Source organism: Scheffersomyces coipomensis (genome assembly GCF_036884675.1).
Source record: "Scheffersomyces coipomensis strain NRRL Y-17651 chromosome Unknown DFJ63scaffold_3, whole genome shotgun sequence".
NCBI classification, from domain to species: Eukaryota; Fungi; Ascomycota; class Pichiomycetes; order Serinales; family Debaryomycetaceae; genus Scheffersomyces; species Scheffersomyces coipomensis.
The window spans coordinates 966,619-982,422 of record NW_027042894.1 but is presented as its reverse complement, the minus strand read 5'-3'; the positions used below and the strand labels follow the sequence as shown (position 1 = coordinate 982,422).

The 15,804-nt window shown below is 33.6% G+C and overlaps 2 protein-coding genes across 2 annotated transcripts; one reads left to right on the top strand and one right to left on the bottom strand. All coding sequences in view use genetic code 12, as the record gives it.

Moving 5' to 3' along the window:
• Window positions 1–3,035: 3,035 nt before the first annotated feature.
• On the top strand, window positions 3,036–8,315 carry DFJ63DRAFT_334850 (Hyphally regulated cell wall protein N-terminal-domain-containing protein; the record flags this gene model as incomplete). The annotated part of the gene is made up of 1 exon (XM_064908110.1): window positions 3,036–8,315. The coding sequence occupies one exon, from the start codon at window positions 3,036–3,038 to the stop codon at window positions 8,313–8,315; it is 5,280 nt and encodes a 1,759-aa protein (XP_064762633.1).
• A 6,124-nt stretch (window positions 8,316–14,439) lies between these two features.
• Window positions 14,440–15,648, bottom strand: DFJ63DRAFT_312626 (uncharacterized protein; the record flags this gene model as incomplete). The annotated part of the gene is made up of 1 exon (XM_064906003.1): window positions 14,440–15,648. The coding sequence occupies one exon, from the start codon at window positions 15,646–15,648 to the stop codon at window positions 14,440–14,442; it is 1,209 nt and encodes a 402-aa protein (XP_064762632.1).
• Window positions 15,649–15,804: the final 156 nt, after the last annotated feature.

Below are 15,804 nucleotides of genomic sequence, written 5' to 3'. Positions count from 1 at the left end.
TAGTTTAGAGTTAATGGAATTATGCATTGGTCGAAAATTCATGTCTTAAATGAAGCCTTTACTCACTTTTGTCATATTTCCCTCTTTTTTAACAGTGATGAAATATAGTTCGTAAACAAACAAAGAAAACAAATTATGTTAAATAGTATGCATACCATGTTCAGATAATCAAGTTGACTTGCGGAATCCGTTGAAACTTAGATTCATCTGTTGTACAGTTGAATATGAAAATTACCATAGTAATATAAGACCCTTCCTATGAATTAAGCTTTTTTCAATAAAGGGTGTAAATACTAAAATTTAATGCTTTATGCGCTAAATCCCTTTATAAAAGTTAAATTTATCAAATCGTCTACGGATATTGAATCCACGTGAAAAATATTATTAATTGAACTATATGATTTAGGTACAGGTTCAATGTCTTGTATGCTCGTATGTGTAAGCAAGCCTTCTATGCGTTGATTACAGGTAAAGAAAGTTTTATGTCACAAACAAAACAATAAACAAAAGCAATCATGCAGGAAACTATTCGGAGTCCTTCTAAAAATAAAAGCTTTCAATCAATTACTCATTGTAAATCCAAAAATACTGTATATTCTAATAATAAACAACAGATAAATGGCTATGGGATTTTTAAAATATAGGAGAAAAACTTAGAATTTCATATATAATTCTATATATGATGATTCTTTTTCGTAATTGACCTCTTCTATAAAACAAACTACAGCCTCTTCTTGTTTAACTTTCATGTTATTGTTATTATTATTTATCACAGACCTATTAATACCTGTTTATGACAACCTTGAAGACGCAGTTAAAGTGTGTGAATTTTAAAACCTTGTAAAATAAATATTGAAACCAAGCACTTTTGATTTATTTTTGGTATCATAGCGCCTCATTGAATTTATTTTTTATCACAATCCCTTTAGTTCATTTTTTAGTACTTGAAGCTTAATACTTTATAAAATATATCTAGCATTGATAATGCTTTGACCCTCCTCTCCCCCTCTTCCAAATAACCTTTATCCTGGATAAATCCATGTAATAAAAGGATACAGTTAACAACCGATCAATGCTTTTTTTGAACAATCACAAAACAGAGTTTAAATATTTCCTATTCCTGGTTGGTTGTTAACCTAAATTCAAAAACTAAACTCACATGTAGTTTGAAGTGGAGAGGAAGATCCCTGAACCCTGTTCAATTGTAATTGTTCTAGAGCTTTAGTTGTATTCTTTCAATATCATTGAAGACCCCTATATCTAACAATGGTATCTATTGTTTTCACAATAGAAGCTTCTTGATTATGTATATTCTTGCCCTAATTTAAATTAAATTAAATTAAACTAAATTAACTTAGGTTAAGTTAAGTTAAGTTAAGTTAAGTTAAGTTAATTAAAAAGTCAATAGTTTAATTCTAAATATCAAGCCTTCAGTTTGGATTTACGTCTCCTAGAATCACAAAATGGTTCTTTTGTTACATTGTATATATTACGAAGCCTATACCATAGACTTAATTAGCCGAAATTCGCAAATCCTAAAACTGGAAGCACGAGAAATAAAAAAAAAATAAACTGGAAAATTTCAAAGACGTGAGAAATAAAATAAAATAAAAAATAAAACTTTGGTTAAAATTCAAAATAAAATGATTGGAAAAGATAGCAATTACGATTCTCCTTTTGGAATTCAATCCACAATGGTTCATTCGTATCGATCAATAATTCGTACAAAAGTGCAAACAAAACTATGTCTTCACATGAGTTAATGAAATTTGCTTATGATACATCATTATATCAACAACAATAACAAACAAACAAGACAATAACAAACATTATGAATATGATTACGGATAGGTTTATAACATAATAGGAAGTTGACAAACTGGCGCATTAGCACTCCCTGCATTTATCTTTTACCTTTTTACCTTTTTACCTATATTTAGGTTAATTCATAGAGTTCACTCACAAGGATAGAGTTTATTTACTAGAATTAGAATATTTTTCACACTTCATATTTAAACTATGCATACTTGAAATTTCTGGAAAACTTAAGAAACTAAACCCTGCAGCATCCTGAAATGAGTCCCAAGCGAAATACTAAGCTAAATTTTTTCACCCTAACCTAAACTAACTATGTTCCGGTGTTTAACGAGAGCTATTTTGCGATCCGAAGACGCTAATATTGCGTGGATCTTTAAATCGAGTTAGAAGCTCTGGGTGAGGGTATTCCCTCACAGGTTCGAACTATCTACTAGCCAATCCTTAACCAAGGCATAAGAAACCGTTATTGCAACCGATAATCTATGGATCAACCTTATTTCTTCCTTCCTTCCTTCCCTCCTCCCTTCACTTCATTTGCGTCTCACTTGACGGCTCCTATTCCATTCATTTCGTAACCGAGCATTTAAAACAAAAATAATTCAATGTTGACGCATAGAATTTGAAATATAGCTTCTACTTGCTACTAATCGTCAATGTCATATGACTTTCTACCTTAGTTGACGACTGCTACTACTGCTGTTTAGACGCATTCACTTTGTATGAAATTGCTCTAAAGAAAATAAAATAGACTTGCATGAAAAAAAAAATATTTTTTATTCCATTTTTTTTTATTTTTTTGTTCGGTTTGATGGTACTGCAGCTCCAGTTTGCGAAAATAATTCTAAATTGGGATATTCAATCACCTTTTAGCATGAGCTGAAAAATAAACTAGAATAGAAATTATCAATCGAATTCCTACTTACATTCGCTACATTATTCGTGGCGTCATAGTGCAAAGATACGGCTTATATTTGCGTTGGCATGTTCCAGATCTCCCTATGGTTGTTATATTACAAACTCAAGGAAAACCTGCAATGAAATAAAGATAAAACATAAATTAAAAAATATAGATTGTCATACTTTTCAAGATTCTACAAATTATGCATTTGAATGTATATATAAGTCAGATGAAGTCGAAGATATAGCAAAAGGTTCTCCCTTTTTCCAATTGTTACCCTTAATCAAAAAGTTTTACAGCCTAATTCAAATCTCGCCAAATGATATTTTTCAACTATTTGGCAGTGGTTTTAATACTGTTGCTTAAGCTTGCAAACTCCACTGTTATTACTCTGAATACTGTTACCACAGGTAGTACAACCAATTCGAGTCCGAATTATAGTGGTGATGTTACTATTGACTCAGGAGCATACTGGTCACAATTTAATTATCTTACAAATACCCTCCCGGGATCATTAGATGTCGAAAGCAATGCAGGATTTTATGTCACTGGAACGGCGGGAGCAACATCTGGAGTATCATTCAGTCTTGCAAGTGGTAATCTTATAAATAATGCTGGTACCATCGCTTTCAATGGGTTAGCAAATACCGGAATTAACTCATTCATAATTTCAGCCACTACATTCGATAATTCAGGTCAAATATTTATGGGAGGTAATACAGCAACTTCCAATAATTTTCAAATTAATGCTGCTAGTTGGACCAATTCTGGTTTGTTGGTATTTCAACAAAATGTTACTCCAAATGTTGAAACTTTACAACTTGAAGCTACCGATGGTTATTTGACAAATACTGGTAATATTTGTATGTATTATACCACTTTCCCTGTTCTTGATACCATGATTGGTCCCGGTTGTATAACATTGAATAATAATTCATATCTTGTTGATGTTTCTTCAACAACTCCTCTTATTAATCAAACTATTTACATGGTCGATAAGACATCTAGTGTTAGAATTGCTCCAGCTAGTAGCTCGGATCCAAACCCCCCTATTCCAGTTGCTGGATTTGGTAATGGTAATTCCCTTGGTTTAACTACCAGTTTAACTCAATCACTGCCAAGTGGAACTTACTATACTTATATTGGGGATACTCTCACATTATATTCAGGTGGTGATTCTCAAGCGTTCGTTATTGGTTATGGTTACAATGCTTCAGATTTCGAAGTAACGAGTGCACAAATATCTGGGGTTGTTACTGATGTTGTAGCTGGTGCAGTTATTTACAATGGTCCTGTTCCTGATGAGTCCACCACTCATAGCGAGTGTATACAATGTGAAATGGTTCCAGCTGCGCCTACCACCGCTGTTTCAACCACTACCATTACCACTGTTTGGACAGGTTCCTTCACATCTACAACAACACTTCCAGATACAGGAACTGAAGAAACAGTCCTCGTAGAGACACCAGAAGCAACTACTACTATCACTACCAGCTGGACAGGTACCGATACAACTACTATCACTGAGTCTGGAACTGACACTATTACTGTGCTAGTCGAAACCCCAGTTTATACTACTACCACTACCACCGACACATGGACAGGATCATACACAACAACTATAACTGAACCTGGTAACGGATTAACTGAAACTGTTCTTGTTGAAACACCAATTGAACCAACCACCACCATAACTACCAGTTGGACAGGTACCAATACCACTACTATTACTGAATCAGGAACCGATACCGTCACCGTAATTGTCGAAACCCCAGTTTATACTACCACCACCACCACCGAAAGTTGGACAGGATCATACACAACAACAATAACTGAATCTGGTAACGGATTAACTGAAACAGTAGTTGTTGAAACTCCAATTGAACCAACCACTACTATCACTACTAGTTGGACCGGTTCTGGTACTACTACTATTACTGAAAGTGGATCAGATACTGTCACAGTTGTTATTGAAACTCCAATTGAACCAACCACTACTATCACTACTAGTTGGACTGGATCTGGTACTACTACTATTACTGAATCAGGTAGCGATACTGTCACAGTTGTTATTGAAACTCCAATTGAACCAACCACTACTATTACTACTAGTTGGACTGGATCTGGTACCACTACTATTACTGAATCAGGTAGCGATATTGTCACAGTTGTTATTGAAACTCCAATTGAACCAACCACCACAATCACCACTAGTTGGACTGGATCTGGTACTACTACTATTACTGAAAGTGGATCAGATACTGTCACAGTTGTTATTGAAACTCCAATTGAACCAACCACTACTATCACTACTAGTTGGACTGGATCTGGTACTACTACTATTACTGAAAGTGGATCAGATACTGTCACAGTTGTTATTGAAACTCCAATTGAACCAACCACTACTATTACTACTAGTTGGACTGGATCTGGTACCACTACTATTACTGAATCAGGTAGCGATACTGTCACAGTTGTTATTGAAACTCCAATTGAACCAACCACCACTATTACTACTAGTTGGACTGGATCTGGTACCACTACTATTACTGAATCAGGTAGCGATACTGTCACAGTTGTTATTGAAACTCCAATTGAACCAACCACCACAATCACCACTAGTTGGACTGGATCTGGTACTACTACTATTACTGAATCAGGTAGCGATACTGTCACAGTTGTTATTGAAACTCCAATTGAACCAACCACCACTATTACTACTAGTTGGACCGGTTCTGGTACTACTACTATTACTGAAAGTGGATCAGATACTGTCACAGTTGTTATTGAAACTCCAATTGAACCAACCACTACTATCACTACTAGTTGGACCGGTTCTGGTACTACTACTATTACTGAATCAGGTAGCGATACTGTCACAGTTGTTATTGAAACTCCAATTGAACCAACCACCACTATTACTACTAGTTGGACCGGTTCTGGTACTACTACTATTACTGAAAGTGGATCAGATACTGTCACAGTTGTTATTGAAACTCCAATTGAACCAACCACCACAATCACCACTAGTTGGACTGGATCTGGTACTACTACTATTACTGAATCAGGTAGCGATACTGTCACAGTTGTTATTGAAACTCCAATTGAACCAACCACTACTATTACTACTAGTTGGACTGGATCTGGTACCACTACTATTACTGAATCAGGTAGCGATACTGTCACAGTTGTTATTGAAACTCCAATTGAACCAACCACCACAATCACCACTAGTTGGACTGGATCTGGTACTACTACTATTACTGAAAGTGGATCAGATACTGTCACAGTTGTTATTGAAACTCCAATTGAACCAACCACTACTATTACTACTAGTTGGACTGGATCTGGTACCACTACTATTACTGAATCAGGTAGCGATATTGTCACAGTTGTTATTGAAACTCCAATTGAACCAACCACTACTATCACTACTAGTTGGACTGGATCTGGTACTACTACTATTACTGAATCAGGTAGCGATACTGTCACAGTTGTTATTGAAACTCCAATTGAACCAAGTTCGTTTAGTACTAGTTTGGAAGCTACATCGTATGTTGAACCTCCAACTACTACAATTACCACCAGTTGGACTGGATCTGATACTACAACGATTACTGAAAGTGGAAGTGATGGAGTTACTGTTGTTGTTGAAACACCAGTTGAACCAACCACTACTATTACCACTGTTTGGACTGGTTCATACACTACGACTATTACTGAAAGTGGTACTAATGTTATTACAGTTGTTGTTGAAACGCCACCAAGTGAGCCAACAACTAGTATAACCACATCATGGACTGGATCATTCACTACTACTATTACTGAAAGTGGAAGTGATGTAGTGACTGTTGTTATCGAAACACCAGTTGAACCTACCACTACTATTACAACTGTTTGGACTGGATCTGGTACTACTACTATTACTGAAAGTGGATCAGATACTGTAACAGTTGTTATTGAAACTCCAATTGAACCAACCACTACTTTCACTACTAGTTGGACTGGATCATATACGACTACCATTACTGAAAGTGGATCAGATACTATTACTGTGGTTGTTGAAACCCCTGTTTATCCAAGTGTTATTAGTTCATCATTTAGTGGATTTTTTAACAGTTCTATTGTTTTCAGTACTAGTTTGGAAGCAACCTCTTACGTCGAACCTCCTACTACTACTATTACGACTAGTTGGACTGGATCTGATACTACAACGATTACTGAAAGTGGAAGTGATGGAGTTACTGTTGTTGTTGAAACACCAGTTGAACCAACCACTACTATTACCACTGTTTGGACTGGATCGTACACTACTACTATTACTGAAAGTGGTACTAATGTTATTACAGTTGTTGTTGAAACGCCACCAAGTGAGCCAACAACTACTATTACAACTGCATGGACCGGATCATTCACTACCACTATTACTGAAAGTGGAAGTGATGGAGTTACTGTTGTTGTTGAAACACCAGTTGAACCAACCACTACTATTACAACGGTTTGGACTGGATCGTACACTACTACTATTACTGAAAGTGGAAGTGACGTTATTACGGTTGTTGTTGAAACGCCACCAAGTGAGCCAACAACTACTATTACAACTGCATGGACCGGATCATTCACTACCACTATTACTGAAAGTGGAAGTGATGGAGTTACTGTTGTTGTTGAAACACCAGTTGAACCAACCACTACTATTACAACGGTTTGGACTGGATCGTACACTACGACTATTACTGAAAGTGGTACTAATGTTATTACAGTTGTTGTTGAAACGCCACCAAGTGAGCCAACAACCACTATTACTACTGCATGGACCGGATCATTCACTACCACTATTACTGAAAGTGGAAGTGATGGAGTTACTGTTGTTGTTGAAACACCAGTTGAACCAACCACTATTACATCAACTGTTGGAACTGAGACAAAGACGGGAGTCGTTATTGTTACCACTTCAGAAAGCGTTACACTTACAGTCACTTCTTGGTGCAGCAGTGATGATGTAACATCATACACCACAACAATTGTTACAACGGATACTGTGGGAGTTCCTTGCACCGAAACTGGAGTTGTGATAATCAGTACTGACACCGAAGGAGTAGTTTCTGAAACTACTTCGATTATTTCTGGATTCGAAGATTACACTTATACTACGACTATCATTACTACGGATACTGTTGGAGTTCCTTGTACTGAAACAGGAGTTGTTATTGTCAGTACTAATGCAGAAGGAGAAATATATGAAACTACTTCAATTGTTTCTGGTGGAGAAGATCACACGTATACTACGACTATTATTACTACAGACACAGTGGGTGTCCCATGCACACAAACAGCTGCTGTTATAGTTAGCAGTGTGAATGGTGGAACTAGAACAATAACATCTATTATTGGCTCTTCAACTATTGCCGCTGAGTTTACCACTTCAACTATACCCCCAGCAGTGATAGTGGTGCCTTCGGGAAGTACTTCATCTAGTGCCACCAGCATCCCACCATATGATGCATATGAAGGTTCTGGTAGTAGCTTGAGTATAAGTCCGTTGTTATTATCTATTTCATTTATTGCCACATTGTTTATGGGCATTGTATTTATTTGAATATCAAGAATATTCTATTAATTTTTCGGTTAGTTATACCCATAAAATAGAGAGATATAGAAAGCAAAGGGAAGGTTTCTAGTAAACGTTTTTGTTGGTCTTTTTATTTAATTTTTCTATCTGGTTCGTTTTATTTTGCAGTCTCACAAGTTTTTTAAATCTTTTGTATTGAAATTAGAGAGTGCATTTTTCTTTCACTTATTCTGCTTTATAGATTTGATCAAACCTTTTATTTTCGATTTAATTCACTTATTTTCTATTATTATTACTATTATTTACTATTATTATTATTATTATTACATTTGTGTAGTTCCTAACCTGTTACTTCCAATAAAAGTTTTTCTATATATATGGGGTAGAGTGAGTACTAGTGCAAGTCAATCAGAGGTATACCAAAAGCGAATTTGTGAGTCGATCGGTTTTACTCAAAGTAAACATAACGTGGCACAGGTAGAAGCCGCTTCCGTATTTTATTATTTCTTTTTCATTGGTAGCACATGAAGTGTTATGCACAAGATCACCCCCATGTTTGCATCTGCAAATTCTAGCCTTAATGTTAAGTGAATTAATAAAAGTTGAAACCTTATCGAATGAGCTTCACAACAATAAGCTTTGATGATAGATATCATTGTTATGCTCTGAGCAACGGAAATAGGGTCTTCAAGAACAAGGGATGAAAGATCATACAGGGTCCTGAAAATAAATTAGGTTCATTTAGAAAGTTAAAGTCAACGGACCCTTATATTGTATGAATCAGAGAAAGAAGTGTAACATAGCAAGATTTAGTAGAACAGAATTGCCTAATTTTCATAAAGAGTTAGCTTTCGAGTGGTATTGAGGCAGAGCAAAGAAAGACTTCGCTATTAGCAATTCACATATGAAATTAATCAAAAGACCTGGAAGTAGTAGCTTCCTTCAAGAAAAATTAGGGGAAACGAATTACCGCTATTCACCGTAAACGCACTTTTGTTCATTATTCATCAAAATTTATTAAAAGTTTTGAATTTGCAGACGCATACACATTAACTTATGTTATTTGGAGTTGCCAAAGTACGAGAAACTTAATATCAACAACAACAACAACAAAAGAAACACAAATTTCACAAGCTCCAGTTGTGTTTACAATACAATTATATTTACAATACAAAGAGATAACTGAGGCGTCCTTTAACGAAAACATCAATGCCTCTGAATCTTTATTGATCGCTTGGACTTGTTTTGTTCTGTACCATTTCTTTATTATTCTATTTATATCTTTCCATTGGAAGTTTGCAGATGTTGTATTCACTCCTTTTTAGAGGAGACGGAAAAGCATTAGAAATTAAAATTATTGCACGAAATAGAATTATTTGTGAAATTTGTTCAAACTTTTTCTTCTGAGAAATTTACGAATTAGGAAAAGTGAGTGCCGCATGGAAATTGAACTAACTTACACTGCTGGTAGCGCACAAGCTATTTATTGGACTGTGCATAAGGAAAGTTCGATAATTTTGTAGTCTTGAACTAAAACTATTAGAAGCTTTTAATTATAATTTCTGGTCAGCAAACTAAGCGCGACGACCGTGAAGTCAAGAAGAGCAAGAGATAATCACATAGCAATTCGTGAACATTGATATTTTCGTAATATTATACAAAGATTCTTGTATTAAGAAATCGAGTAATGTTTCAACATTTAATATGACGTACAAGTTTAACTTTAAACATTGAAAATCTAGCACAATCACCCTAAACAGACAACAGTGGCAGTAATCAGGAACATTTCAACATTAGTAGATTCAAGATTTCAATATGTTGATGTTAGTTACTTTTGTGTTGTAGAAATCAAATATTCCAAACGAACACTTCCTGTAAAGCATTTTAATTTAATGCTTACATTTCAAAATATTTCGAGTACTATATGTATTTGTATTCCCATGGAGCATTGAATTCAGTAGTTGACAGCTAAACTTTATAAAATGAATTAAGGTAGTTTTCAATCCTGAAATTCACTAGCCAGATTTTTTATTGAAAACTTCATTCACTCTTTTGATCGATATATTTCCAAACTACTTTAATCTGATTTCCCTTTGGTATCTCTTTTATTAGTGAATTCAGCATTTAGCAGCTTTATCCAATATTTTTTGTACTCAAGAAAACTGTAGCGATAAAATTAGTGAGAGAGTAAAACTAAGCTAGGGAGGGATGGTAGGGGATGATTTTTTCTATCCGGATTCTACAGGTGCGACATTTGATTTGTAAAATTTATCTAGTCATATGCACCTCTTAAACGGATGTGACCGAATTTCTCGTACATTCTTCCAAAAGGAGAAAATCGAGAATCACTAAAAAATTAGAAGAAAATCCAGACCCCTTATCAATTTGTTTTCACAACATCCCATTATTGCATCTTAACATTTCATCAATAGCTTCACAGGACTGAGTGAAGAAGACATACCATACAAGCTAAGTGCAAAGGCTAGGAAATTTGCCCATTCCTATGCAATCGACTCATTCCAAATAGTTACTACTTTGTAAGCTTGCTAAAATAGGAATCCATGATTCTACGTTGTTTTATAATCTAAATCTCATCTTTCCGCGCCTTATTAAAACCTAAATGCAGTTTATAACCATTTCAACTAATTTACGTTGTCATTAAAGTCGTTTTTGCAAAATCATTAATATCTCTCTCGTAAGAGTCTAAAGCTTTCTTGTCCATTATACTTCGGCGTTTATCGGGTTTATTTGAAACATGGTGCTACTTTGTGGCGCTATGATTTTGCAGTCTTTTTTCAATAAGTAAAGTAAACGGGGATCTCAATTACTTTCTAAAATAATGATAAAAGTGGGAATTGTGCCAGACGCTAATATCGTTCTATTAATGTCAAGAGCTAAATGCGCATATGCTAGACTTTGAAAAAAAAAAGATTGCCTACATTTCTCAAATTTAAGCACTAACACATGAAAGTATTCTAGAAGGGTTTACAAGCATAATTTACCATCATATTGCATAATACTACTATTCAATGCTTTGACAATCCTCATAAATTGCTATATAAAATAGGTTTAGAATATATCAGACAAAAATTCTCAATGATAGTTCAGGGCGTGATAATGCATTTTTCAAATATAGCAGCCTAGTTGATTAAAAAGTTTTTTTGTCTTGCCCAGAAAGTGAGGCGTGAGACATCAGACAAAAATTCTATGCACGTTAGCGACCCAAATCCTTTTATGCAAACCAAAATGTGCAGTAAGTAGAATTGGTAAAAGTGTCCGTTTTCCTGTTTGGGACAGGTAATTCTTCCCGTGCATCGTCACACGCATGGATCTTTCGATTCTCTTGGCTATGGAAAATCAATAAATAATGAGAGAGATATGTAAATGAACAGGTATCTTTCATTAAGAGTCATTGGTAATTTGTGACATGTGTCATCTTCAATCTAAACGGATTTACGTAGGGGAGACACTAACTGTCATATATCCCTTTGAAAGATTCACTCTTTTAGCTATTTGTTACTGCAAGATAATGTAAGTGCTGTCTATAAGGGCAACAATGGTCAGAGGATGAAATTTATTAAGCTAAAGAAATAAATAGAAGTGTTGAAATTTCTCATCTAAGGAATGTCATGGAATAAACATATGACTGTAAGATGAGATTCTTGTGAAAAGAATTTAATAGTGAAGACATCTAGGATCGATGATCGCTATGAATTGTTCGATTTCAAACAATATTTAGTAAGGTGAAAAAATCAAAAAAATAATAATTCATAGATGCGAAGTTAAGGTTTGCAAACAATCTTTCACCTCAAGCATATAGAAGGAGGAATTAACTTTGACAATCAAATTATTTAATTAAAATATCTGTTAATTTCATTCCATCTTGTAACAATTAACTCTAAACCGTAACAAATGCATTATAGCCTCAAAAATCCACAAATTGAATTTTTTTGATCAGATCATAATTATGTTTTCCATTGCCCTTTTTAATTTAGAACAATCAAAAACGGACAGCGTATCTACGCTATGTGCAGGATAAAGGACTAAGTATGCTAGTTTATGTTTGGCAACGCTTTTCATTTTGAAGTGTAGTATTGCGATGTCCATAATGTAGAGGCAGACAGTAAGGCAGACAATAAGGCAAGAAATGATATTAGGCAAAGAAAGTTGGTTATTTAATTGAATTTATTTTTGTCTGGTAGAAGTGGTATTTTACTCTACTAAAACAGAAATGGTTAAACTTTAATGAAACTAACACAACCCTAACCTACAAAAATATTTTTCTTGCCTGCATTCCTTTTGGTTATCCTACAATTTATTGAGGTTTGTAATATAATAAAAACTTAGTTACACTATATTTACCTTACCTTACCTTTGCTGCAGTAAGAACAAAACAAAATTTTCTAAAAACAAAAAGGTAAAATCATCATTAAATATTAATTGAGAATGTTAATCTTATATAAAGTGTGGTTGGTCGTGTTAACTTTCCCAGCCTCAAAATTAATAACCTTTTTAATTTACGTTGTCTGGTATTTAATTGTTATAATATCGGTAACAATTTCTTAAAACAAAAATGAATGCCGTTTTTGAGAAGTCTAATGCCTAAAATTACCATTCTCATTTTTCTTAGGTTGCTAGACTATGTGGCTAGAAAAAAAAAGCTGTTTTTTGTAGCAAAATAATTAAATAGAATAAATGATAAACGGTACAGATCAGATCTTTCTGTACGTGATTTATATATTCCCAGTAGACTAAACCCAACAATTCTTATTGGTGGAGAAGAGTGATTAGAGTTTTTGAAAAAAGAAATCTTCAGTTCGATATCGCCTTTGCAGCAAATATATGGAAATCGTTGTTATTGCAACAATCGAGTGTAATCGACGACCCTAGTGAAGAGGAGAAGATGCATCAACAGAATAAGAATAAAACAAGTTGGATTTTTTTTTTTTATTTGTTCCCAAAGTTAAAAAATCTTTTTTGGTTTCGAAAAGGCTCTATCCTGAATGTTAGGTTCATCTGCAAAACAAAAGTATGTTTAAGTTTCATAACTCTTAGTTAATTATACCACTTGTATGATATAGTTGCCCGCCCCTCACGGTAAAAACATTTTGTCTGTTTTTAATCAGACACTTTCATCCTTTTTAAGATTTTGTCTTTTTTTGACCATTTAAAAGTTTTTTTTTGCTTTATTTTATTTTTTTTTATTTAATTTTTTTTATTTTATTTTTTTACTATATTTAGGCTACGAAACATAAAATGTCAGATTTTAAAAAATGAAGACAAAAATCAAAAAATAGAAAAGCGCAAAAAAAATAAAAAACAAATCTTAAAAAATAAACCATAATGAGTACCTCTCGGGACAATATAACTTTTTCTATACTCACCATCATGTACCTCTCGATTTTGTGCATTAATTAAGATTTTCTGAAATAAGGATTTTTTTTGAATTACGAAGACAAAAATATTCCTAAAGTGTCAGAAAAAACACAAATTGGAATGAAGATTGCAAAACAAACACTAAATAATAAAGTAAAACTCAGGGCTATAAAGTTTTATGGTTTGTAAAGTTTAATGTGGTATGATTATCAATGGGGGATAGCTTCCATCACATAAATTTCAATGAGTTTAGCTTCGATCGTATCGAGTAGACATTGTCGATCTCATGTATAAATCAACTGATTTTTATTCTAATTCTATTGTAGAATCTTGATTCGCATCGTATTTTTCATAATAATAGATTCATCTACATAAGATAATATTTATATTAAACTAGCATATGTTATTTTTGTTTATCATTCAAATGGGTGCTAAATAACATAAAGTAACAAAAACAAAAACAAAATTATAAACAAAAAATTAATTAAAAATGAAGAATTTGTAGTGATGAAAGGGTACAGTAGAAAATAAACTATGGTAATAGTTACGGAGGTGGGATACAACAGTTGAATTAAGCTTGATGAGATGAGGATTTACCATTAGTTCGTTTCAAATACATATGACTTATCGTTCCATAATTCTTTCTTTTCTTTATTTTTTATATCCAAATTTGGTCGCCTTTATATATTTCACCTCTAATTGAAAACATAACCGAGTTAGACCAACTTAAAATTAAATTTATTTATTTCAATATAGCATTGATATATATCCACTTTTAAATTACTTCATGTTTTTCTAAAATGGTTGTAACTGATTCATATACATCATCAAATACTCCCACGGTTGGTTTTGCAACAATTGAATCATATTCTTCATCCCTGAAAACCCCAGTTCTAACCAAGGCAGTTTCTAAACCATTTTCATTACCTCCTTTAATATCAGATTCAGGATTATCTCCAATCATATAAATTTTATCAAATGGAGAACTTCTTGGTGATTCACCTAAATTAGGTAAGATTTGTTCAGTACTATTAACTTCATCAGCAAGTAATTTTTGTCTCCAATCAATTAAAACATGATGAGCATAATCATATTGAATTTTAAATGGTTTACCCATGACAATGGAATGTAAATGTTGAGAAGGTTTTAATTGATTGGTATGTTTATATAATTCTTCAACAATGATTCTAAATGCTCCTTGACCAAATCTTGGTAAATTATAATCATTAGCCCATAAGAAATCATTATTACTAAAAATAATTGGTATAGAAGGATCTTCTCTATGTTTTAAATTTTCAATTTTTCTTTTAGTACCAATTATACCATGATTTGAATTTAATAAATCACTTACAATTTGAATATCAGTTGTCATATCTCTTGGATCATTAAATACTAAGATAGCTTCAATTGGTTTATCTAAATGAGTTTGATTTGGATCTAAAGAATAAAGATCAAATTCTTCTTGAGTATATCTATGATGAGGAGAAATAGCAGGATTGGCTCTTACTAAATCAATAGGCATAACCACATCTTGGAAACCATAACCTAAAGCACAATGTCTTGCACTATCCCCAGGACCCCCAACTACCAAGACACGATCATAAGCATGTTTATGAGCTAAAGCTTTCATGGGAGTATGACTTTGAACTATTTGTAAGGGACTAATTTGGAAATCCAATACTGAACTTATGAATTCAACACGATCAGCTTCAGGAACCCCTCCACCATTAGTTAATAATATAAAGGGGACTTTATGTTGATTTAATAAATCTAATGCTGATTTAGCATTTGGAATAGCTTGTTCACCTCTTATAAGCACACCATCAATATCAAACACAAACGCCAAGTTATTGTTTAAATGCAATTGACTGGAACTGAATTGACGAGCATAAGATGTAGATGATGATGATGACTTGGATACGATGGGATTGTACAATGATCTGATGGATGATTTGATCAATGGTGATCTAACTATTGAAATCATTTGACTAGTAACTTTTTTCCCTGTGATAATTTAGAAAATTGATGAGACAAGACAAGACAAAACGAGGAATTGATAATCTATGTAATAAACGTTGATATATGATCTATGAGTGTATCTATGAGCCTTTATAAATGATCAATTGAGATTGAATAATAA